Source organism: Hyla sarda, chromosome 9 (assembly GCF_029499605.1).
Source record: "Hyla sarda isolate aHylSar1 chromosome 9, aHylSar1.hap1, whole genome shotgun sequence".
Classification (NCBI taxonomy): domain Eukaryota; kingdom Metazoa; phylum Chordata; class Amphibia; order Anura; family Hylidae; genus Hyla; species Hyla sarda.
In genome coordinates this window covers 24958998-24985125 of record NC_079197.1, presented here as the reverse complement: position 1 = coordinate 24985125, position 26128 = coordinate 24958998, and the positions used below count along the sequence as shown (strand labels likewise).

General features: G+C 45.9%; 2 protein-coding genes across 3 annotated transcripts in view; one reads left to right on the top strand and one right to left on the bottom strand.

Annotated features, from left to right (window-relative positions):
• Positions 1-14217, bottom strand: part of ENTR1 (endosome associated trafficking regulator 1) — a 19280-nt gene extending 5063 nt beyond the window's left edge. For both annotated transcript variants that reach the window (XR_008847642.1, XM_056538423.1), the window contains exons 1-7: positions 13828-14217; positions 11313-11425; positions 8692-9093; positions 6879-6952; positions 3480-3591; positions 2761-2823; positions 318-457 (exon numbers count right to left, since the gene is read on the bottom strand). Coding sequence is in view for 1 of the 2 variants with exons in the window: in XM_056538423.1 (XP_056394398.1) it covers positions 318-457; positions 2761-2823; positions 3480-3591; positions 6879-6952; positions 8692-9093; positions 11313-11425; positions 13828-14191 (1268 nt within the window). In the remaining variant the exon portion in view is untranslated. The remainder of the gene's footprint in view (positions 1-317; positions 458-2760; positions 2824-3479; positions 3592-6878; positions 6953-8691; positions 9094-11312; positions 11426-13827) is intronic.
• PMPCA (peptidase, mitochondrial processing subunit alpha) overlaps positions 14104-26128 on the top strand; it is a 25024-nt gene continuing 12999 nt past the window's right edge. Inside the window, exons 1-5 of the mRNA XM_056538422.1 lie at positions 14104-14224; positions 16439-16641; positions 18275-18354; positions 18775-18857; positions 20521-20615. Coding sequence (XP_056394397.1) covers positions 14178-14224; positions 16439-16641; positions 18275-18354; positions 18775-18857; positions 20521-20615 — 508 coding nt within the window. The 5' untranslated portion in view covers positions 14104-14177. The remainder of the gene's footprint in view (positions 14225-16438; positions 16642-18274; positions 18355-18774; positions 18858-20520; positions 20616-26128) is intronic.

Below are 26128 nucleotides of genomic sequence, written 5' to 3'. Positions count from 1 at the left end.
ATGATTTCAGCGGCGGAATTGTCCGCCGCTGAAATTCCTCAGTGTGAACGGGTCTCGCGCAAGACCCATTCACACTGACGGTACTGTTCACTGCATGGAATTCTGCTCACGGAAATCCGCAGTGCGAACATACCCAAAGGATTAAATAGTACCTATCATCAACTAAACTTTTGACGAGAGGTACTCTTTCAGATTTTTAAATAGAAGTAATTTACAAATCTGTTTTACTTTTTTGGCAACAGGAGTTGATTTAAAAAAATAAATAAAAAAAAAGGTTTTCCACTGTAGTACCCCTTTAAGAGACAGACCTGACTTACTTGATGGAAGCCTGCGCTCCGCTCACTGCCTTGTGCAGGTTCTCCAGAGCTAAGCCGGCATTTTGTTTCACTGCGATCATTCCGGCCGTCTCCCCCCGCCGCAAGGCTTCATTCTCCGCTTTGAAAGTATTAAGCTGGATCTGAAGAGTAGAAGCATTGTGAGTGGCCAGGGCCCATAAGTGACCGGTGCAAAACTACAACTCCCAGCAGGGCCTGACAGATGGATGCTGGAGGTTGATGGGACAGCTGCCCATTGCCACCAGTATCTGCTTAAAGAGGCCAACCATCAGCTCTGAGTGAACACATGGCATCTAATGGACTTGGCTGGTCACATGTCAGTGTGAAGTGCTGCAATAAAGCCCACCCTAAGCACCCCCTTCCACTGGCAATGTATGGGTGCTTCTTACCCACTATGTAAGGTGTTATGGAGCAACCACTGCTTTGCTCTCCTCAAAGGAAAACTACATGCAAAACTGGTACAATGTGTTACATCAGTGTTTCCCAACCAGGGTGCCTCCAGCTGTTGCAAAACTACAACTCCCAGCATGCCCGGACAGCCAACGGCAGGGAGTTGTAGTTTTGCAACAGCTGGAGGCACCCTGGTTGGGAAACACTGATGTAACATCTAGTCCAGGACCTGAGGGGCAATTAACAACCCTGCACTAGATAAAGCATAGTGTATCAGTTTCATCTGGATTGTCCCTTTAAGGGTACGTTCTGCTGCTCAGGGACGTGCACAGGTTGACTAGAAAGTGGGCTTGAGCCCCTGCTCTTTTTGATGTTCCTCCTATAAGTGCCCTGGGCAGTCTAGCATCATTATGTGGGCATTTATATAATTATGAGAAGTGCACTTTTTATTTTAAAGGGGTACTCCGGTGGGAAACATATACACATATATATATATATATATATATATATATATATATAGATATATATATATATTATTTTTTAAATCAACTGGTGCCAGAAAGTTAAACAGATTTGTAAATGACTTCTATTAAAAAAACCTTAATCCTTCCAGTACTTTTTAGCAGCTGTATGCTACAGAGGAAATTTTTTTGTCTTGTCCACAGTGCTCTCAGTGCTGACACCTGATGCCCGTATCAGGAACTGTCCAGAGGAGGAGAAAATCCTCACAGCAAACCTATGCTGCTTTGGACAGTTTCTGACACAGACAGAGGTGTCAGCAGAGAGCCCACACAGCTGCTAAAAAGTACTGGAAGGATAAAGATTTTTTTAATAGAAGTCATTTACAATTCTGTTTAACTTTCTGGCACCAGTTCATTTGAAAAAAAATTTTTTCCACCGGAGTATCCCTTTAGGTTCAGCCCCTGCCCCCAAAATTATCTGTGCATGTTCCTGCTGCTGCTGGGCACAGGATCTGCTGCATATTTTCTGCAGCTGATTTTGCTGCCAATTAACTGGGTAGAAAAACCAGCAGCAGATATTATACGTGTGAACATACCCTGAGGGTAGGGTCACACGTATTGCATCCGCAGCATGTTTCAGAAATAGTCCGGTGCCAAAGAAAAATACACTGCGGATTTTGCTATTAGCGTACACACGTGGCTTCCCGGAGCCAGCCGTGTGTGCGCAGTGAGGTTTGGAGGCAGGGACTGTGATGCATAGAGACCCACCTCCAAATCTCACTGCGCACACAGGGCAGCGGTAGGGAAGCCCAGTGTGTATGCTCATAGCAAAATTGTAGGCTTGTTTTCTGCAGCATAAAACTTGCTGCAGATCTGCTACGTGTGACCCTGCCCTAAAAGGGCATTTCTACCCAAAATGTAAACAGTTGACCATACAAAGGTATTGCCGTTCTGCTGGGGGTCACTTAAAGAGTCATGATCTTGTTAAATTTTATAATCCTCCCAGTTCACTGCCCCAATCATGATAAACCACCCCCTGCCTTTATTTTTTATTATTTGTTAGTTTTCTACCTTGATATTGCTCTATATTTTCTGCTCAGTCTCAGACTCACAGACTGGGAAGGGGCGTTCCCCAGCAGGCGTGACATCATCTGAAGCCATACAGGGGAGAACTTCCTCCCTCACTCTGCTACACACAGCACAAAGCACTTCAGTGTGAGATGAGCTATGATTGGCTAAGGCAGCACACACCCCCCTCAGCACACCAGACGGCACTTCCTGATTTTGGACTTCTGCCAGGCCAGCAGGAGTCCAAAATCTGTGCAAGAGATGGGGCTCTGGACAAGTAGGGAGACACCTAGTGGCAGCTTTTTTAAGCACAAATAAAACATAGAAAACTTCCATTTTTAATTTTTTTTAACAAAGTACATCAGAAATATTTTTTATTTACCATAAGGAGTGCAACAGCAAAAAATTGTTTAAATGACAGTGCCCATTAAAAGATTTTGTGGATTAGTAACAAAAAAATGTATAACTATTTTGTTGCATGAAGCAGAACAGCTTTTCGTACCCACCTGGAGTAGAGTGACTTCCTGCCTCAGTTTGGTCACGTTGCTCTCAGCTTTTGCGGCTCTTTTCTACAAGAGATCAGTCAGATATTAGGACTCAAAAACCACAATCCTGATTAAATAAACACCGACTTTTGACTAACACGTTAAATCAGTGTTTCCCAACCAGTGTGCCTCCAGCTGTTGCAAAACTATAACACCCAGCATGCCCGGACAGCCGAAGGCTGTCCGGGCATGCTGGGTGTTATAGTTTTGCAACAGCTGGAGGCACACTGGTTGGGAAACACTGATTTAAATCAATTTATGTGTAACAAGAGCCCCGTCTTTGTAATATATACTGCCTAACAAGCAATCCCTTAGGAAGGGTTGTCAGACAGCACATCCCTAATTCATGTTAAAGGGGTACTCCGGCGCTAAGACATCTTATCCCCTATCCAAAGGATAATGGATAAGATGCCTGATCTTGCACGCAGCACCCCGTTAGAATCAGTCCCCGGAGCACGTTTGCTCCGGGTCTGATTACTGGCGATCACGGGGGCCGGAGCATTGTGAGGTCACGGCCCCACCCCTGTGTGACGTCACACTCCGCCCCCTGAATGCAAGCCTATGTGAGGGGGCGTGACCCCCGCAATCAGACAACTTATCCCCTATCCTTTGGACAGGGGATAAGATGTCTTAGCGCCGGAGTACCCCTTTAAACATATTGCCCTGGATCCAGCACTGACCGTCATCATCTGCAGGTTGGCCTCCACTTGTTGCACCATGGACTCCAGGTCTTGTGCTTCCTTCTGCTCCTCCAGAATTTTTTTTTCCAGTTTTTGCTCAAAATGTTTAACCCTGTAATAAGTGGGACCATGTACATATTAAATATATATATATATATAAATTTGATAATCTGTCAACATCTGACCAGCTCTTCCTTACAGCCGTCACCCCATGTGTTCATGTTGGAATAAATTTGACAACTGTTTAAAAGGTTAAAGGGGTTCTCCACCATAAGGTGATTTTAGTACGTACCTGGCAGACAGTAATGGACATGCTTAGGAAGGATCTGCGCTTGTCTTGGGGCTAAATGTTGTGAGATTACCATAACGCTGAGACTATCTTTTTATGAACTGGGTATTGAGTGTTGGAGTTCGTTCTCAAACTACACATCCCATAGTTCCATAGCTTGTAAGTGTGAAGTCACTTTCCTCCCTCCCACACATCAGCCACCCCACCCAATGAAACACAAATGAGTTGCATTCCATTCAAAAGACCCTGGTTGGGTAACACTGTCCTATCGGGTTGCTAAACACACAATAACGTTTTTTTTTAAAGATCGGTAGTAGTCAGATCACCAATCAAATCCTATTGATATGCCAATACTTGTACGGTTGAAATCTCACATTATACAGCACATGCATATCTACTGCTTTACATGGATTTCAGTAGAAGGTGGGGCCTTTCAAAACAGACCTGCATGCTCGATGTGCCCTCTCTGCTTGGACTGATAGGGGTACTTCATTATGCCCGAATAGGATATTAAGAGAGTTGCCCAAATAGCAGACTAAGAGGGGCGCCCTGACATGTCCTAGTAGCAGACTAGGAGGGGCGTCCTGACATGTCCTAGTAACAGACTAAGAGGGGGGCCCTGACATGTCCTAGAATCAGACTAAGAGGGGCACCCTGACATGTCCTAGTAGCAGACTAGGAGGGGCGTCCTGACATGTCCTAGTAACAGACTAAGAGGGGGGCCCTGACATGTCCTAATAGCAGACTAAGAGGGGCGCCCTGACATGTCCTAGTAACAGACTAAGAGGGGCACCCTGACATGTCCTAGTAACAGACTAAGAGGGGCACCCTGACATGTCCTAGTAGCAGACTAAGAGGGGCGTCCTGACATGTCCTAGTAGCAGACTAAGAGGGGCGCCCTGACATGTCCTAGTAACAGACTAAGAGGGGCGCCCTGACATGTCCTAGTAGCAGACTAAGAGGGGCGCCCTGACATGCCCTAGTAACAGACTAAGAGGGGCGCCCTGACATGCCCTAGTAGCAGACTAAGAGGGGCACCCTGACGTGCTAGTAGCAGACTAAGAGGGGCGCCCTGACATGTCCTAGTAACAGACTAAGAGGGGCGCCCTGACATGTCCTAGTAACAGACTAAGAGGGGCGCCCTGACATGCCCTAGTAACAGACTAAGAGGGGCGCCCTGACATGCCCTAGTAGCAGACTAAGAGGGGCGCCCTGACATGCCCTAGTAGCAGACTAAGAGGGGCGCCCTGACATGTGCTAGTAGCAGACTAAGAGGGGCACCTTGACATGTCCTAGTAACAGACTAAGAGGGGTGCCCTGACATGTCCTAGTAGCAGACTAAGAGGGGCGCCCTGACATGTCCTAATAGCAGACTAAGAGGGGCGCCCTGACATGTCCTAATAGCAGACTAAGAGGGCGTCCTGACATGTCCTAGTAGCAGACTAAGAGGGGCGCCCTGACATGTCCTAGTAGCAGACTAAGAGGGGCGCCCTGACATGTCCTAGTAGCAGACTAAGAGGGGCGCCCTGACATGTCCTAGTAGCAGACTAAGAGGGGCGCCCTGACATGTCCTAGTAACAGACTAAGAGGGGCGCCCTGACATGTCCTAGTAACAGACTAAGAGGGGCGCCCTGACATGTCCTAGTAACAGACTAAGAGGGGGGCCCTGACATGTCCTAGTAACAGACTAAGAGGGGCGCCCTGACATGTCCTAGTAGCAGACTAAGAGGGGCGCCCTGACATGTCCTAGTAGCAGACTAAGAGGGGCGCCCTGACATGTCCTAGTAGCAGACTAAGAGGGGCGCCCTGACATGTCCTAGTAGCAGACTAAGAGGGGCGCCCTGACATGTCCTAGTAGCAGACTAAGAGGGGGCCCTGACATGTCCTAGTAGCAGACTAAGAGGGGGGCCCTGACATGTCCTAGTAACAGACTAAGAGGGGCGCCCTGACATGTCCTAGTAGCAAACTAAGAGGGGCGTCCTGACATGTCCTAGTAACAGACTAAGAGGGGCGTCCTGACATGCCCTAGTAGCAGACTAAGAGGGGCGTCCTGACATGTCCTAGTAACAGACTAAGAGGGGCGTCCTGACATGTCCTAATAGCAGACTAAGAGGGGCGTCCTGACATGTCCTAATAGCAGACTAAGAGGGGGCCCTGACATGTCCTAATAGCAGACTAAGAGGGGCACCCTGACATGTCCTAGTAACAGACTAAGAGGGGCGCCCTGACATGTCCTAGTAGCAGACTAAGAGGGGCACCCTGACATGTCCTAGTAGCAGACTAAGAGGGGCGTCCTGACATGTCCTAGTAGCAGACTAAGAGGGGCGTCCTGACATGTCCTAGTAACAGACTAAGAGGGGCGCCCTGACATGTCCTAGTAACAGACTAAGAGGGGTGCCCTGACATGTCCTAATAGCAGACTAAGAGGGGCGCCCTGACATGTCCTAATAGCAGACTAAGAGGGGCGCCCTGACATGTCCTAATAGCAGACTAAGAGGGGCGCCCTGACATGTCCTAATAGCAGACTAAGAGGGGCGCCCTGACATGTCCTAGTAGCAGACTAAGAGGGGCGCCCTGACATGTCCTAGTAGCAGACTAAGAGGGGCGCCCTGACATGTCCTAGTAGCAGACTAAGAGGGGCGCCCTGACATGCCCTAGTAGCAGACTAAGAGGGGCGCCCTGACATGTCCTAATAGCAGACTAAGAGGGGCGCCCTGACATGTCCTAATAGCAGACTAAGAGGGGCGCCCTGACATGTCCTAGTAGCAGACTAAGAGGGGCCCCAATCTGCCCTACTAACAGGGTTAGAGGGGTTCCCCAGTGTGCCCTGGAGGCAAACATTTAAAGTAAAATTATTTGGTATTTCTTAATCTCTATTAGTGAACTGTATTACGAGCAATTTTCTAATGTAATATTATTCAATCCACTGCAGCAGGATAGAAACAGGAAATCTAATTTGCCGCCACTTCCCAGACATACAGGATCTGCTACATCAGATTATAGCCCCAAAATGTGCCATTACGGTTATGTGATTGGGGGGATGCGCCTCCTCCAGTATTTCCCTCCACAGCAGCGCTCCCATCCACACAATCTACACCAATGATACCAACTTTTCTCCCTGCGATTCATTAAGTTTCCGAAGTTCTTCAATTTTTCTTTTCAGACAATTATTTTCTTCCAGGACCTGAAAAATAATCACAAGGACCCAAAATGAGAAAACAAGTAGTATAACTAAAAGTCCTGCTGAAGCTTTGCTACAATGTATATCTAGGACAGTGTTTTCCAAACAGTGTGCCTCCAGCTGTTGCAAAACTACAACTCCCAGCATGCCCGGACAGCCAACGGCTGTCCGGGCATGCTGGGAGTTGTAGTTTTGCAACAGCTGGAGGCACACCGTTTGCGAAACACTGGTATAGGCATTCGTCTGCAAGATATACAGGGCAGCAGCCTTTATTTCTCAGACTGTTTCCCTTGCAGGGCCCTGGGTTCATATCCCACTAAGGACATCTGCAAAGAGTTTGTATGTTCTACCCATGTTTGCATGCATTTCCTCCCACACTCTAACACATACACATAAGTAAATCTGGTATTTTAATTGTGAGCCCTGACAAGCTCTGTACAGCGCTATGGTATATAAATAAAGACTGTCTCCAGCTTTTGCAAAGCCACAACTCCCAGCAGCCTTTGGCTGTCAGGGCATGCTGAGAACTGGCAGTACACTGGTTGGGAAACACTGTGTTGAATTGTATTGTATGCGTGACAAGAGACCCAACTTTCTGATATACGCTGCCTAACCAGCAATCCCTTAGGTAGGGTTGTCAGACAGCCCATTCAGCCTCCTAGCATGCTGGGAGTTGTAGTTTTGCAACAGCTGGAGGCACCCTGGTTGGAAAACACTGCTCTAATTGATCTTCAACCTGCGGTTCTCCAGAATTAGCTACGCTACAGCTCCCAGCATGGACAGCGAAGGAAGTATACTGTACGGGCATACTGGGAGTTGTAGTTTTGCAACAGCTGAAGGTCCTCAGTTTGGAGACCCAGGGTATAGAACTACAAATAGATGTAAATCTGTGTTTCCCAACCTGTGGCTCTCTAGCAGGTGCAAAACTACAACTCCCAGCATGCCTGGATAGCCAGTGGCCCGCTAAGTGATCTTCAACCTGTGGCTCACCAGAATTATTACTACAACTCCCAGCATGCCCTGGCAGCTGAAGAAGTATAGTAGAGAAGTACAGATAGATGTAATTTAGTGTTCCCCAACCTGTGGCTCTCTAACAGTTGCTAGCCAATCCCAGATGTCGGCAATTCTGGGTTTCCAGTTTAAGAGGCGGAGGGATGGGGGGGGGGGGGGGGGGGGTGCTTGTATGTTCCCACAACCATCTGAAGACATGTCAGAAGGTCACAAAATGCCTCGTACCTCCTCGTAGGTCATTTGCTTGTTCTGGGACAACTCCCAGCATGCCCTGAGAGCCAAAGAAGTATAGTTTAGATGTACAGACAGGTATAAATGAAAGTTTCCCAATCTGCAGCTCCCAGTATGTCTGGACAGCCAAAGAAGTATACTGTAGTATAACAGTGGTCTCCAGAGTGTGGTCCTCCAGTTGTTGCAGAACTACAACTCCCAGCATGCCCGGACAGCCGTTGGCTGTCCGGGCCTGCTGGAAGTTGTAGTTCTGCAACAGCAGTAGGCACATTGAGAGGAAACATTGCTCTAAGATGTCAATATGGTGGACAGTTGTACTAATTTCAATAGGAAAGACTAGTATAGTCAATGCCAAGTTGGCACTATAAGTCACTGGTGCCCAAAACATCCCAGATGTCGGCAATTCTGGGTTTCCAGTTTAAGAGGCGGAGGGAGGGGGTGGGGCTTGTATGTTCCCACAACCATCTGAAGACATGTCAGAAGGTCACAATGCCTCGTACCTCCTCGTGGGTCATCTGCTTGTTCTTGGGCAGCACACAATTGGCAGGGTTTTTGGTAGTTGAGGTGGCCGGCTCTGGAATGGGGTAACCATCAGCATCAGGAGCGGTTCCTCCAGGGAGATGCAGTGTCGTAAACTGGTCCCTTGAGACGTCACTGTATACATAAGACTCATGGTATATACTGTCAGGAGACGTGCTGGCATTAAGGGTCTGCTCTACAACTGATGGGTGATAGCTTCCACTCCAGTCCTCCTCCTCCTCCTCCTCTTCATAATCCTCCTCCTCCTCCTCCAGGAGATCCTCATCCACTGTGGGGTCCTTAAAAAATGTGTCCTGGTACTTAGAACTCAAGGCAAACTTGTCCCGGGGCTCAGGGAGGACAGTGGTACCATGTTGGGATTCCTAGTGAGAAAACGGAATTAGTCTTCAGACAGATGTTCCCAGAAGTCTCAGCATCAGGTCATATAACCAGAGCGCATACAGAGGTTAGGAAAGAAGTATGAAAGAATGAAACATGTTACAGCACCCTGCCTCTCCGGGCCCAGGTAGGTTCTTGTGGGGTCGGTAAATTGACTAGAAGCAATAAGAGGTGCAGGGAAGTCCTGTTAGCCATTCCAAATGAGCAACGGGGGGATTAGGGGCAGAGGGTGCAATTTGTATATGTTGCATTCTTTATTATAGACCTCCATTGACATCTGTTGGGAAGGGGTGCAGTGACATATTTAGTAGGGCATCTTCTAAATGCCCAAATTCAAAAGTGCACTGCCCTCCTTTAAGGGGGGGCTTCTTACAATAATAAGTAATTGCACATTGTTAAGATATTAATTCCCTTAATGAATAAAGACCTATGTACGGTGTTAAAGAGTACCTGTCACCAAACTAAACTTTAAATATATTGTTCTTTATGTAAGTAGAAGACACTTTGCTATTTACTTGCTGTTAAAATTCTCAACCTTTATATGTTTTTAATGTGATTGAAAAAACGACCACTAGGTGGCTCTGTTCTGTTCCCTGCACAGGTCAAACAGTTAGTTTGGTCTCCTCCCGGCCTGGCAGGAGACCAAACTCAGGAAGTGTGTGCGGGGCACGGGGAGGCACAGCTCTCACAGGATTCAGTGATGTCGCGCCTGCTGGGGAACGCCCACTTTCTCCTGCTGAGAGCTCACACAATGTGAGCAAGGGGAAAGGTATGACACACAGCTTTTTAAAGCTCAGAAAACATGTTTAAGGGCAGGAGGGGTGTTAGGAGTAGTTAGGGAAAATAATCTGAGTTAGTTTAGAAAATATGGTTTGATGACAGGTTCTCTTTAAAAAGAATAATATAGGAACTTACTGATGTAATGTTATAAGGCATAGTTGACAGATCTCTCCATATCAGCTGAGCTGTCTGCCTTGAAGCTGTGCATCCCATTACACTCTATGAAAACAGACCCATCCCTCTTCCCCACTCCCTTCCTGTGTGCTGAGGATAAGACCATTGATGTAAACAGGGGAGCTCATATTACTGCTCATTAGACAGCAGACATAAGACAGCAGTGAGCGTGTTCTGACTGACACTACTAAAGGCTTCCTATTGCATTAAAGTTTAGTAAGCAGTAACATCAGCTCCCCTCTTCACATCAATGGTCTAGTCCTAAGCAAAAAGGGGAGGAGGGGGGGAAGCACACCAAACACAGGTTGTTTATTTTGCTGGACAAGCCCTTTTATGGTATTCTGTTTGATTAGACCCCCAGAGATCCTCAGAAAGAAGGAGCAATGCATAGTGAAGCTGCTGACCATCCACTCTGCAGGGCACTACAACACAGGCCCATTCACCAGTGTGCAGGGAACAGGCTTAAAGGACCCTTCATTCCCATTATCGGCAGACATTGCAATAATAATATAATGATTATCCATACCAATATTAGTATTGTAGCATTGCAACATCTTGAGGTCTACAGTTTGGAGACCACTGTACTAAAATATGGGGGCAGAAGTTGTTGCCATGAGATTAAAAGGGTACTCCACACCCTAGACATGTTATCCCCTATCCAAAGGATAGGGGATAAGATGTCCGATTGCGGGGGTCCTGCCGCTGTGTACTAGCCGTCAGGCCCCCCTCCCATAGACATGAATGGAGGGGGCGTGGCTTGATGTTACGAACACAGAAGCCCCAGGATTCTGAGTTCAATAATGCTGCAGCAGCGGCTGGAATCCCCGTGATCAGAAATCATATCCCCTATCCTTTAGATAGGGGTTAGCATGTCTAGGGGCGGAGTACCCCTTTAACCCTTTGTGAGAACAATAGGTTTCCCATAAAGGGGTACTCCACTGCCCCAGGTTTCGGGAAAATGTTCTGAATGCTGAGCGCGGGCGTCGTGACGTCACGGCCACGCCTCTCGTGACATCACGCCCTGGCCCCTCAATGCAAGTCTATGGGAGGGGGCGTGGCAGCCGCCACGCCCCCTCCCATAGACTTGCATTGAGGGGCCGGAGCGTTATGTCATAAGGGGCGTGGTCGTGACACCACGACGCCCGCGCTCAGCGTTCTGAATATTTTCCGAACGCTGGGGCAGTAGAATACCCCTTTAAATCTTAAAATCCTCTGGACTGTCCACCTAATCCAGTCTACTGTTACTCACAATGGAGAAATCCCCGTCACAGTTTCTTCCTGCAGGCAACGTGAAGTTTTTGCTTCTCACAAACTCCTTGAAAGAAAACGGGTTACCTTCATCCGGATTCTCAGCGTCACTGTCTGTAAAAAAATAAATAAATAATTAAAAAAAAACACATTTGCCCTCATTTACTAAGAGTGTTGTGAAGGTTTCTTTGTGGGTTTTAATTCCCTACAATTTATTTTCCACGGTGTTTACTAAGGTTTCCCTACATTTCGCCTTTTTTTAACCCCTGCTCTGATCTGTCGGGTTTTCCTCAGCTCAAATCCACCACATTTTCTGTGGAAACCTTAGTAGATATGTTGTTTTTTGGGAAAATGTCGGGAACACGCCCATTTTCGGTGACCACGATGGTCACGCCCCTTTTTTCCGATTTTTCTTTTGTAAAATGGAGAGTTAGTTGTTTTTTTTTTAATCAATTATGGCGCAATTTATGATGCAGGCGGAATTTCTGGTGAAATGCGCAAGAATCTGGCGCAAAACCCGACAAAACACGTCGGGTTTGCAATAGTAAATGAGGGCCAGTGAATGAATGTTATACAGGACAATGACCTGAAGCGGACATCACAGCAGAAAGGTCTCGCTATACAGCACAACCTATCTGCTACAATAGCAATAAGATTCTCCCTTCTTTTTTTATTTTTGCAGCGATCACCAACACCCTGTTACCACATGGGCAGGGGATGAGCGGATGTATGAGACAATTTCGTCTTCTCTGATCATATGACAAGTTTGTTTCCCTTACATTCTGGGTTTTATTGCAGCCCTGAACTCCTCATTGAGTAGGTAGGTATTAGAGTGTATGGAGTTAGTGTATCAGCTTGGCGCACCTGGTTGGGAGAGATCCCTTAAAGGGGTACTCCGGTGGAAAACTTTTTTTAATTTAAATCAACTGGTGCCAGAAAGTTAAACAGATTTGTAAATGACTTCTATCAAAAAATCTTAATCCTTTCAGTACTTATTAGCTGCTGTATACTACAGAGGAAATTATTTTCTTTTTGGAACCCAGAGCTCTCTGCTGACATCACGAGCACAGTGCTCTCTGCTGACATCTCTGTCCATTTTAGGAACTGTCCAGAGCAGCATATGTTTGCTATGGGGATTTTCTCCTACTCTGGACAGTTCTTAAAATGGACAGAGATGTCAGCAGAGAGCACTGTGATCATGATGTCAGCAGAGAGCTCTGTGTTCCAAAAAGAAAAGAATTTCCTCTGTAGTATTCAGCAGCTAATACGTACTGGAAGGATTACGTTTTTTTGATAGAGGGGGAGATTTATCAAAATCTGTCCAAAGGAAAAGTTGCCCAGTTGCCCATAGCAACCAATCAGATCGCTTCTTTCATTTTGCAGAGGCCTTGTTAAAAAAGAAAGAAGCGATCTGATTGGTTGCTATGGGCAACTTTTCCTCTGGACGGGTTTTGATAAATCTCCCCCCATAGTGAATGATGTTACCAGACTCGATACATTGTAAGGGTACGTTCACACGAGCGCACCCATAGCGCATTTAACACTGTGGATCCGCCACTGAAGGACCTCTGTATGCTGCCTTTACGTGTGCCTGCTCGGAGCGGTAATACGCAACTACGAGCAGACACACTGCAATGTGCCAATCGCAGCACGCATCCGCAGTATACTCGCACATCGCGGCAGCTCTCGGCCTAGCTCATGGAGCAGGGGGAGTGGCCGTGATGTGTGCGAGTACACCGCGCATGCGCGGCGACACGCTCATCGCTGCAGTGTGTCTGCTCGTAGCGGCGTAATGCAGGCACATGTAAAGCCACCATGCAGTGGTCCTTCAGTGTAAAATACGATGTGGGTCCGCTCGTGTGAATGTAACCGTACAGACAGCGCAGCACAGTACAACAGACAGTATTGATTGTCTATAGCAGTGCTTTCCAACTAGGGTGCCTCCAGCTGTTCAAAAACTACAACTCCCAGTATGCCTGGACAGCCGTTGGCATAACTACAACTCTCAGCATGCCTGGACACCATAGATCAGTTGTCTTCAAACTACAACTTTTACAGTTGCAAAACTACAACTCCCAGAATGCCCAGACAGCCGTTGGCTGTCTGGGCATGCTGGGAATTGTAGTTTTGTCTGAAGACTAGTATTCCCCATCCTGTTGCAAAACTACAACTCTCATCAGCAACTTTTAGGGCATGATAGGAGTCGAAGTTGTGCAACAGGGTGGGGAGAGCTGCCATAGACAGTGGGGGGGCCCCTGGAACAGTCATGTCATGCCACACAATGGGGGAGATTTATCAAAACCTGTCCAGAGGAAAAGTTGCTGAGTTGCCCATAGCAACCAATCAGATCATTACTTTCATTTTGCAGAGGCCTTGATAAAAATGAAAGAAGCGATCTGATTGGTTGCTATGGGCAACTTTTCCTCTGGACAGGTTTTGATAAATCTCCCCCATTGTGCCCAATGACGTCACTTCCCTTTCCAGTCACCAGCCCCCACTACTACTACTACACTCACCATCCTGGATGATCAGCGTCTTCCCTTTCTTCCCGGGGTGCTGCCTGTTGAATCCTGACATGGCAGAGAAGAGTAGCCCGGGGGCACCTACAGGGCAGCAGGGGTCAGAGGGCACGCCATGGCCGTAATCACACTGTGCACCCCGGGACAGATGCGGCAAACATCGGAACTGCAGGATGACAGGCGGCAGGGGGCAGCAGAGAGTCACAGGGCGCCGCCGCACATGCAGCACACACTCAGGACCCCGGCCACCGGACTCCGCCCAGGAAGTGACGTCTGACTCTGGACCGGAAGTGGGAAGTAAGCCGCCTGTCTCAGGTCCCGGGGAGGTCAGGGGTGAGAGTGTAAAGATGGCGGCGAACATGGCGAGGAACCGGTCGTGGGTCGGGATACGGAGGTAACGGGAGGGAAAGATAATTGTACTATAATAGTGCCATGTGAGATAAGGGTACAGTGCCCACTACATGGGGAGGGGGGCAGAGTCACGTGGTGTGGGGGAGTTATGGTGTCCTCCAGATTCTTTAATGTCATATAGTGGAATTTTACCATAACAACCAGCATTAGAATAGTGACAGCTGCCATGTAACTGGTGGCTGCAAAACTACAACTCCAAGCTGTCAGGGCATGCTGGGATTTGTAGTTTTGTAACTGCTAGAGAGCCACAGATTGAGAAACATTCATTTACATCTACCTGTAGTTCTATACCTTGTGTCTCCAGGCTGGGGGCCTTCAGCTGTTTCAAAACTACAACTCCCAGCATGCCCGGACAGCCAACGGCTGTCCGGGCATGCTGGGAGTTGTAGTTTTGCAACAGCTGGAGGACCACAGTTTGGAGACCACTGTTATACTACAGTATACTTCCTTGGCTGTCCAGACGTACTGTCCCATGCTGGGAGTTGTAATTCTGCAACAGCTGGAGGACCACACTCTGGAGACCGCTGTTATATTACAGTATAGTTCCTTGGTTGTCCAGACGTACTGTCTAGAGTTGAGCGAAAAAGGCTGGAAAAGGTGGATACAGTCCTAGGAAAGAGTCTCCTAGGACTGTATCCACCTTTTCCAGCCCACGGGAGCACCTGAAAGCTGAACTAATTTATGCAGGATAAGTCATCAACTGCCGAGCCGAGAAGTTCGTGACGTATCAAATTTACTGTAAGTTCGCTAATCTCTAGTACTGTCCCATGCTGGGAGTTGTTGTTTTGCAACAGCTGGAGGACCACACTCTGGAGACCACTGTTATACTACAGTATACTTCCTTGGCTGTCCAGACATGCTGGGAGTTGTAGTGTAGCAGCTGCTAGAGAGCCGCACTTTGGGGAATTTAAATTTACCCCTGTCTGTACGTCTAAACTATACTTCTTTGGCTGTCAGGGCATTCTGGGGGTTGTAGTTTAGCAACTTCTGGTGAGCCACAGGTTGAAGGTCACTTAGATTCATCAAAACCTGTGTAGAGTAAGAGTAGTGCAGTTGCCCTCGCTTCTTTCATTTTGAAAAAGGCTGTGAAAAATGAAAGAAATGATCTGATTGGTTGCTACAGGTAACTGCACCACTCTTCCTCTACACAGGTTTTGATAAATCTCCCCCTTAGAGCAGTGTTTCCCAACCGGCGTGCCTCCAGCTGTTTCAAAGCTACAACTCCCAGTATGTCAGAACAGCTTTTCGGGCATGCTGGGAGTTGTAGTTTTGCAAAAGCTGGAGACACATTGGTTTGGAAAACACTGACTAGAGAATGGCCGATAGTTCACCAGATCTTTCCCACTGCTATAATGTGGATTTCTGATGACAGTGCCACAGAATGGAATAGCTGCGTACGCCGTTCCTGTTTTATATGCTTCAGCTTCCATAAATCTCTTAGACTCCTTTCACAATATTAGAATTCATCCGCTATTAAACATCTGTTTTCTGTGTAAATACGGATTTATAATAACTGATAAAATAACGGGAATATTCATCCGTTATAACATCCCTCATGTACGGCTGTTTTAACACCTCTGCCTACAGACTCCCACAGCCAGGACTACTACTCCCATCATGAATCAGACTTGTTTCCATGATGGGAGTAGTAGTTCCCCGGCTGCGGGAGTCTGCAGGTGGCTGGGGAGGCTACATTAGTGTTTGTACTTCCACCCCCCGTCATGGAACAGACTCTGTTCCATGATGGGGGTTGTAGTACAGGGGCTAAGGGATTGATCGCACCGGGTCTCACGTCTGAACCCTGACCAGTGGAGTACCCCTTTAAGGCTATGTTCAGATTGCAAAAAATTAGCAGAATGTCTGCCCGGAAAACACAGCTGCACGTTCTGCAAAGTTGTATGTTTCGCCGGCACTAGGACCACTCAGAAATAACCGCAGAAACAATGAACATGTGCAGCAAAAAACAGTTATGTAGCAGAGTTTGCGTGACATGGCAGTATCCTAAAACCTGTGACATGGCAGTATCCTAAAACCTGTGACATGGCAGTATCCTAAAACCTGTGACATGGCAGTATCCTAAAACCTGTGACATGGCAGTATCCTAAAACCTGTGACATGGCAGTATCCTAAAACCTGTGACATGGCAGTATCCTAAAACCTGTGTACAACATTCAGTATTTTCTGCTTTGTGTTTCAGGTTCGGGCTGCCGGCCTACAGGAGGTTTAGCAGTGGCAGCACCTATCCCAGCATACCGCTTACAGCACCCTTACCTGGGGTGCCCAAACCAGTGTTTGCAAGAGTAGACGGACAGGAGAAGTATGAGACTAAGGTCACCACCCTGGAGAATGGCCTGCGGGTGGCCTCTCAGAACAAATTTGGACAGTTCTGCACAGTTGGCCGTAAGTAGTATAATGTTCTGGACAGACTGGGTGTGTTTGGTTTAGGGCATGGCGGAGGGATTCAAGAACACCAAAGAGATGGTCTCTGTGGTATCTTCATGACATGTCAAAAGTTTTTATAAATGACAGTAATACTTTAAATGGAATGATTTCCTGCTATTATTGTAATTTGGGCTACTATAAATCACACTTGAGACGTGATATACTGTCCAGTGACCTGTCCAGGAAGCCCTATACCAATGTTACCCTACCAGGGTGCCTCCAGCTATTACAAAAACTACAACTCCTAACGGCTGGCTGGCCATGCTGGAAGTTGTAGTTTTGCAACAGCTGGGGGGACGCTGGTTGGGAAACACTGCCCTTTACAGACATTGAGTAAGCAAAGAGTGCTGAGAGATTTAAAGGGTACTCCGCCCATACACATCTTATCCCCTATCCTTTGGATAAGATGTCTGATCACCGCAGTTCTGGCCCGGAGATCACAAGGGGGGGGGGGGGGGGGGGGGTGGCCAAACCCCCTGCGATCGGACATCTTATTCCTATGGGCAGAGTACACTCTGCAGCGTTACAAATGCAGCTCTGGAGTACGTTCACTTTTATATAAGTGAGATTTATTGTATATATTGGCCCTCGTTTACTATTGCAAACCCGACATATTTTGTCGGTTTGTGCACCAGAATTGAAAAATAACTCTACATTTTACTGAGAGAACCTGAAAAAGGGGCGTGGCTGTTGGGGGAAAGGGGGCGTGGTCACAGAAAAGGCGAGTGTTCCTGAAATTTTCACAAAAAAACTACATATTTACTAAGGTTTCCACAGAAAATGTAGTGGATTTCAGCGGAGGAAAACCCGACAGATCAGAGCGTGTGAAAAAAAAATAAAGAAATAAATGTAGGGAAACCTTCGTAAATACTGTGGGAAAAAAATTGTAGGGAATTAAAACCCACAAAGAAACCTACACAACACTCTTAGTAAATCAGGGCCATTGTCTTTATAGTAAGATTCTCTTTGTTGCCGTTAGCAACCAATCTCCACTCAATTTTCATTATACCAGAGCTGTGTAATGTTACTGTAGATTTGTTTAAACTGTTATCATTAAAGGGTACCTCTCATCAAAAAAAAACTTTTGATATATTATAGATTAATGTATGCAGAATAACTTCACAATTGCATGTTATTAAAAAAATATGCTTCTTTCTATTTAATTTTCCACTTTGAAGAAATGACCACTAGGGGTCTCCCTACCAGTCCTGGCAGCAAGCATTTCAGACTCATGCTGGAGTCCTAAACACTACGAGCTGCCAGTCTGCTTTGTTCACAAAGGAGAACACTCAGAGCTGCCAGCCTGCTTTGTTCACAGCCTGTTTGGCTGTGAACAAAGCAGGCTGGCAGCTCTGAGTGTTTTTGACTCCAGCATGAGTCAGAAATGCTTGCTGACAGGACTGATCGGGAAAAATACAATAGAAAGAAGCATATTTTTCATTAACATGCTATTGGAAAGTTATTCAACATTCATTAATCTAAAATATATCAAAAGTTTATTTGATGAGAGGTCCCCTTTAATGATTCGTCAGTAACTGGTATTGAGATACTTAAGCTTTTTAAAAAAAACATTTCTGTGTATTTCTTACAGTCCTCATCAATTCAGGCTCCAGACACGAAACCAAATACCTTAGCGGCATCTCTCACTTTCTGGAGAAGCTTGCCTTTTCTGTAAGTAGAACCTCCAGGCTGCAGCATGAATGTAGGATATAGAAATACAGTGACTAGTCTGCTAGAACAACTTACAGCACTATGAATGGTGCACACGCAAGTATTTAAAGGGACGCTGGGGGAGATTTATCAAAAGTGTAGAGGAAATGTGGTGCAGTTGCTCATAGCAACCGATCAGATCGCTTCTTTCATTTTTAAATAGACCTGTGAAAAATGAAAGAAGCGATCTGATTGGCTTGAGTGACAGGAAATGCAGAAAGCTTCGGGCTCCTCTGGTATCGTCAAGGACAGGGACAAAGCACAATATAGGGATGTACCAGGATTTCTTGTCAGTTATGCATCATAAACTTTCTATTATGAAGTATTATATTATAATTTTATGGGTTTGTTTGTTTTTATTGTTTTATTCTTCTTCCATAGTCTACAGCACAGTTTGGTAGTAAGGATGAGATTCTCTTGGCACTGGAAAAACATGGAGGGATTTGTGATTGTCAGACCTCCAGGTAAGGATTGAGGCATTATGGATCTGAAGGGGAATTCTGGAGGATACATTTTACATTGAACATTGAATGTGGTATCCCATAAAACTAGTCACCTGACCCAATTGCCATTCCAGCAATGCCGGTTCCCACTCTCTCTTCTTTGTCCTGACACACAGGAAGTGACCACTCAGCTAGTCATTGGCTAAGAGGGCATTTCCCACAGGGCCAAAACATCAGAGGAAGAGGGTAGCAGCGGGGACTCGGCCCCATTGGATCGGCAGTTGCAGGGGCCAGGTGCCATGTTACACAAATGTGTCAAAAGTTTTTAATTGGTCATGGTCTAGGTATTCAGACACCCACTGATCACAGCCCTGGTGGTTGATTTCTTCACACCCTGGCTCGCTACTCTGCCTTGTTGCATAAGACGGCTCTATAGACTTGTGCAGCAAATCTTATGCAACAAGTTGGACAGAGTAGTGAGCCGTGAAGTGAAACACTCAGCCGCCCACTTCTTCAGGTGATTGTGGGTGTCTTAAAGGGGTACTGCGGTGGAAAACTTTTTTTATTTATTTTTTTTAAATCAACTGGTACCAGAAAGTTAAACAGATTTGTGAATTACTTCTATTAAAAAAAAAATCTTAATCCTTCCAGTGCTTATTAGCTGCTGAATACTACAGAGGAAATTTTTTTTTTTTTTAAACACAGAGCTCTCTGCTGACATGAGCACAGTGCTCTCTTGCTGACATCTCTGTCCATTTTAGGAACTGTCCAGAACAGCATATGTTTGCTATTTTCTCCTACTCTGGACAGTTCCTGAAATGGACAGAGATGTCAGCAGAGAGCACTGTGCTCTTGATGTCAGCAGAGAGCTCTGTGTTCCAAAAAGAAAATAATTTCCTCTGTAGTATTCAGCAGCTCATAAGTACTGGAAGGATTAAGATTTTTTAATAGAGGTAATTTACAAATATGTTTAACTTTCTGGCACCAGTGGATTTTTTTTTTTTTTTTTTTTTTTTAAATCCACTGGTGCCAGAAAGTTAAACAGATTTGTAAATTACTTCTATTAAAAAATCTTAATCCTTCCAGTACTTATGAGCTGCTGAATATTACAGAGGAAATTCTTTTCTTTTTGGAACACACAGCTCTCTGCTGACATCACGAGCTCAGTGCTCTCTGCTGACACCTCTATCCATTTTAGGAACTGTCCAGAGTAGGAGAAAATCCCCATAGCAAACATATGCTGCTCTGGACAGTTCTTAAAATGGACAGAGATGTCAGCAGAGAGCACTGTGCTCATGATGTCAGCAGAGAGCTCTGTGTTCCAAAAAGAAAATAATTTCCTCTGTAGTATTCAGCAGCTCATCAGTACTGGAAGGATTAAGATTTTTTTTAATAGAAGTAATTTACAAATATGTTTAACTTTCTGGCACCAGTTGATTTAAAAAAAAAAAGTTTTCCACCGGAGTACCCCTTTAACACCTAGACCCGACTGGTGAAAAGTTTTGACATACCAGAAGTTTTTTGTATAATTGACAGTAACGTTTTGTAGTAAATTATAAAAAAAAATTAAAAATGAACTATAAAAAAGGGTTGTCCATAGTTAGAATTTTTTTTCCTCAGGAACTGCACCACTTTTGTCTGTTTGTTAGGTCAGGACATGTTGTATAATGTCTTCTTGTTGCAGGGACACCACAATGTATGCAGTGTCTGCGGATGCTAAGGGCCTGGACACGGTGGTCAGTCTGTTGTCACAAGTGGTTCTTCAGCCACAGTTGTCAGGTAAAGACGCTTCTTCTTGTTACACTAAATCTCATCTTTTTTTAAGCTCAGATTATTTTTAAAGGGGTACTCCTCCCCTAGACATCTTATCCCCTATCCAAAGAATAGGGGATAAGATGTCAGATCGCCGGGGACCCGCTGCTGGGGACCCCGGGGATCGCTGCTGCAGCACCCCGCTATCATTACTGCGCAGAGCGAGATCGCTCTGCACGTAATGACGGGCAATACAGGGGCCGGAGCATCGTTACATCACGGCTCCGCCCCTCGTGACGTCACGGCCCGCCCCGTCAATACAAGTCTATGGGAGGGGGCGTGGCGGTCATTATGCCCCCTGCCCTAGGCTTGCATTAAGGGGACGGGCTGTGATGTCATGAGGGGCGGAGCCATGACGTCACACTGCTCCGGCCCCTGTATAGCCCGTCATTACGCACAGAGCAAACTCGCTCTGTGCAGTAATGATGGCGGGATGCCGCAGCGGTGATCCCCGGGGTCCCCAGCAGCGGTACCGCGGCGATCTAACATCTTATCCCCTATCCTTTGGATAGGGGATAAGATGCCAGGGGCGGAGTACCCCTTTAAGGGTCTTCAACTCTACCCTTGTTTTTTCAGAGGGCTGCAATTCACAGACATGTCCTATAACATAATACAATACCACACCAGAGGCTTAAAGGGGTATTCCAGGCAAAAACTTTTTTTTATATATCAACTGGTTCCGGAAAGTTGAACAGATTTGTAAATTACTTCTATTAAAAATCTTAATCCTTCCAATAGTTATTAGCTTCTGAAATTTTCTGTCTAACTGCTCAATGATGATGTCACGTCACGGGAGCTGTGCATGATGGGAGAATATCCCATAGGAACTGCACAGCTCCTGGGACGTGAGTCATCAGAGAGCAGTTAGACAGAAAACAGCAACTCAACTTCAGAAGCTAATAACTATTGGAAGGATTAAGATTTTTTAATAGAAGTAATTTACAAATCTGTTTAACTTTCCGGAGCCAGTTGATATATAAAAAAAAGTTTTTGCCTGGAATACCCCTTTAACCAGGACTCTGGTTGAGCTTGCATTCTGCTGCTTCATTCTCAGGATCAGTTGGGGTCCCAGCAGTCAGACCCCCACTGATCAGCTAGTTATTCCCTATCCCAGTGTTTCCCAACCAGGGTGCCTCCAGCTGTTGCAAAACTACAACTCCCAGCATGCCCGGACAGCCAACGGCTGTCCGGGCATGCTGGGAGTTGTAGTTTTGCAACAGCTGGAGGCACCCTGGTTGGGAAACACTGCCCTATCCTGTGGATGCAGGACCTCTCTATGTCATTTACATTTATTTTCAGGACGGGAAATGCACCTTAGCTCTGCTTGGGTCGAACTTTTAGGCACAAACATAATTTATAATTTTTTTTTTTTTTTTTTTTTAACAAAATGACATAGCAGATATTTCAGCTTACTACCATATGTAAAGGCAGCACACTACAGCTACATATCCATATTCATGAGGTGGGTGCTCCCTCACCTCCCCCAACTCAAGCAGGTACAACATTAGGCCGTATACCATAGGTGGGAGGATCATTTAGAATAAATACACAGGACATATATTCCCTTTATTGTGCCATGTAGTCTTTTTATAGTACAGACCCGTAGCTGTAATATGCTGCCCTTATGTAGGGTTCTATGGCAGTATGTTTATCTGACAGATCTGCTTTAACCCCTTCCCGACCTATGACATACCTGTACGTCATGGGTGGCAAGGTGTTCCCGACCCATGACATACAGGTACGTCATGGACATTACTGCCGCTACTCGCGGCATCCCGCAGCGCCCGGAAAGATGGTGGCTATCACTGATAGCCAGCCATCTTACCGTGCGACCACGGGGGGTTTCGTCCCCCACCCCCCCCAGCGATCGCTGCTATCAGCTGGTCAAATCTGACTAGCTGATAGCAGCGTTTCGCTATCAGAATACTTAGCAGCGCGGTGTGTGAGTCCCGATCACGGGGATCGGGACACACACCGCTCTGCTAAGTGTCCCTGACCCGTCCCCCGGCGTCACTTACCCGTCGGAGCGGTGTCCCGAGCGGTCCCGGCGTCCTCCGTGCGGTCCCGGCTGCGCTGCGTCCCGGAGGTGAGTTTCCGGCAGCAGTGCAGCATCTTCATTGGCAGCAGTGAGATTGCCGTAAAGCGATCTCACTGCTGCCTCTGAGAGTTTCAAAACTGCAACTCCCAGCATGCCCAGACAGCCTTTGGCTTTCTGGGCATGCTGGGAGTTGTAGTTTTGCAACATCTGGAGGTCCACAGTTTGGAGACCACTGTATAATGGTCTCCAATCTGTGCTCTTCCAGATGTTGCAAAACTACAAATCTCAGCATGCTCAGTCTGTCCAGGCATGCTGGGAGTTGTAGTTCTCTAACATCTGGAAGAGCACAGATTGGAGACCATTATACAGTGGTCTCCAAACTGTGGACCTCCAGATGTTGCAAAACTACAACTCCCAGCATGCCCAGACTGCCCAAGCATGCTGGAAGTTGTAGTTCGGCAACATCTGATCCTTCAGATATTGCCGAACTACAACTTCCAGCATGCCTTGGCAGTCTGGGCATGCTGGGAGTTGTAGTTTTGCAACATCTGGAGGCACACTAGTTGGGAAACATTGTCCGTTTCCTACCTCAGTGCCTCCAGCTGTTGCAATTGTTGCAAAACTATAACTCCCAGCATGCACTGACAGACCATGCATGCTGGGAGTTGTAGTTTTGCAACAGCTGGAGGCACACTGGTTTGGAAACACTAAGTTTGGTTGCAAAACACTTGAAAGTTTATTACTTAACTTAGTGTTTCCAAACCAGTGTTCCTCCAGCTGTTGCAAAACTACAACTCCCAGCATGCACGGACAGCCAAAGGGCATGCTCGGAGTTTGCAACAGCTGGATGTTTGCCCCCTCCCCCCAATGTGAATGTACAGGGTACACTCACATGGGCGGAGGTTTACAGTGAGTGCTGCAAGTTTGAGATGGCGCAAATTTTGCGCTGCAGCTCAAACTTCCAGCGGCAAACTTGCTGTGAACCTCTGCCCATGTGACTGTACCCTAAAAACACTACACTACACTGACACTAACCTAAAATAAAAAGTAAAAACACTACATATACACATACCCCTACACAGCCCCCCTCCCCCCAAAAAATGAAAAACGTCTGGTACGCTACTGTTTCCAAAACGGAGCCTCCAGCTGTTGCAAAATAATAACTCCCAGTATTGCCGGACAGCCATTGACTGTCCAGGCATGCTGGGAGTTTTGCAACAGCTGGAGGCACCCTGTTTGGGAATCACTGGCGTAGAATTACCCCTATGTCCACCCCTATGCAATCCCTAATTCAGGCCTCAAATGCGCATGGCGCTCTCTCACTTTGGAGCCCTGTCGTATTTCAGGGCAACAGTTTTGGGACACATATGGGGTATCGCCGTACTCGGGAGAAATTGCCTTACAAATTTTGGGGGGCTTTTTCTTCTTTAACCCCTTATGAAAAGGTGAAGTTGGGGTCTACACCAGCATGTTAGTGTAAAAAAATAAATTTTTTACACTGACATGCTGGTGTTGCCCTATACTTTTCATTTTCACAAGAGGTAAAAGGGAAAAAAGACCCTCTAAATTTGTAACGCAATTTCTCCTGAGTACGGAGATACCCCATATGTGGGCGCAAAGTGCTCTGAGGGCGCACAACAAGGCCCAGAAGGGAGAGTGCACCATGTACATTTGAGGCGATTTGCACAGGGGTGGCTGATTGTTACAGCAGTTCTGACAAACGCAAAACAATAAATATCCATATGTGACCCCATTTTGGAAACTACACCCCTCACGGAATGTAATAAGGGGTGCAGTGAGCATTTACACCCCACTGGTGTATGACAGATTTTTGGAACAGTGGTCTTTGAAAATGAAAAATAAAATTTTTGATTTGCACAGTCCACCGTTTCAAATATCTGTCAAACGCCAGTGGGGTGTAAATTCTCACTGCACCCCTTATTACATTCCATGAGGGGTATAGTTTCCAAAATGGGGTCACATGTGGGGGGGTCCACTGTTCTGGCACCATAGGGGCTTCCTAAATGGGACATGCCCCCCAAAAACCCTTTCAGAAAAACTCACTCTCCAAAATCCCATTGTCGCTCCTTCCCTTCTGAGCCCTCTACTGCGCCCACCGAACATTTTACATACGCATATGAGGTATTTCCTTACTCGAGAGAAATTGGGTTACAAATTTTAGGGTGATTTCTCTCCTTTTACCCCTTGTAAAAATTAAAAAATTGGGTCTACAAGAAAATGCGAGTGTAAAAAATGAAGATTGTGAATTTTCTCCTTCACTTTGCTGCTATTCCTGTGAAACACCTAAAGGGTTAAAACACTTACTGAATGTCATTTTGAATACTTTGGGGGGTGCAGTTTTTATAATGGGGTCATTTATGGGGTATTTCTAATATGAAGATCCTTAAAATCCACTTCCAACCTGAACTGGGCCCTGAAAAATTACGATTTTGAAAATCTTGAGAAAAATTGGAAAATTGCTGCGGAACTTTGAAGCCCTCTGGTGTCTTCCAAAAGTAAAAACTTGTCAATTTTTTAATGCAAACACAAAGTAGACATATTGTATATGTGAATCAATATGTAATTTATTTGGAATATCCATTTTCCTTTCAAGCAGAGACTTTCAAAGTTAGAAAAATGCTAAATTTTCAAAATTTTCATGAAATTTTTAGATTTTTTACCAAGAAAGGATACAAATATCAGTGAAATTTTACCGATAAAATAAAGTAGAATATGTCACGAAAAAACAATCTCGGAATCAGAATGATAAGTAAAAGCATTCCAAAGTTATTAATGTTTAAAGTGACAGTGGTCAGATTTTCAAAAAATGCCCAGGTCATGAAGGTGAAAATGGGCTGGGTCATGAAGGGGTTAAAGGGGTACTCCGGTGAAAAACTTTTTTTTTTTTTAATCAACTGGTGCCAGAAAGTTAAACAGATTTGTAAATGACTTCTTTTAAAAAAATCTTAATCCTTCCTGTACTTATTAGCTGCTGAATACTACAGCGGAAATTATTTTCCTTTTGAAACACAGAGCTCTCTGCTGACATCATGACCATAGTGCTCTCTACTGACATCTCTGTCCATTTTAGGAACTGTCCAGAACAGCATATGTTTGCAATGGGGATTTCCTTTTTACTCTGGACAGTTCCTAAAATGGACAGAGATGTCAGCAGAGAGCACTGTGATTATGATGTCAGCAGACAGCTCTGTGTTTCAAAAAGAAAATAATTTCTGCTGTAGTATTCAGCAGCTAATAAGTACAGGAAGGATTAAGATTTTTTAATAGAAGTAATTTACAAATCTGTTTAACTTTCTGGCACCAGTTGATTAAAAAAAAAAAAAAATTGTTTTTTCACCGGAGTACCCCTTTAACCTTTTTGATGGGAGATATCATGTATAAAATTTATCGGCTACACGCATGCCACTTTATATATCAAAGC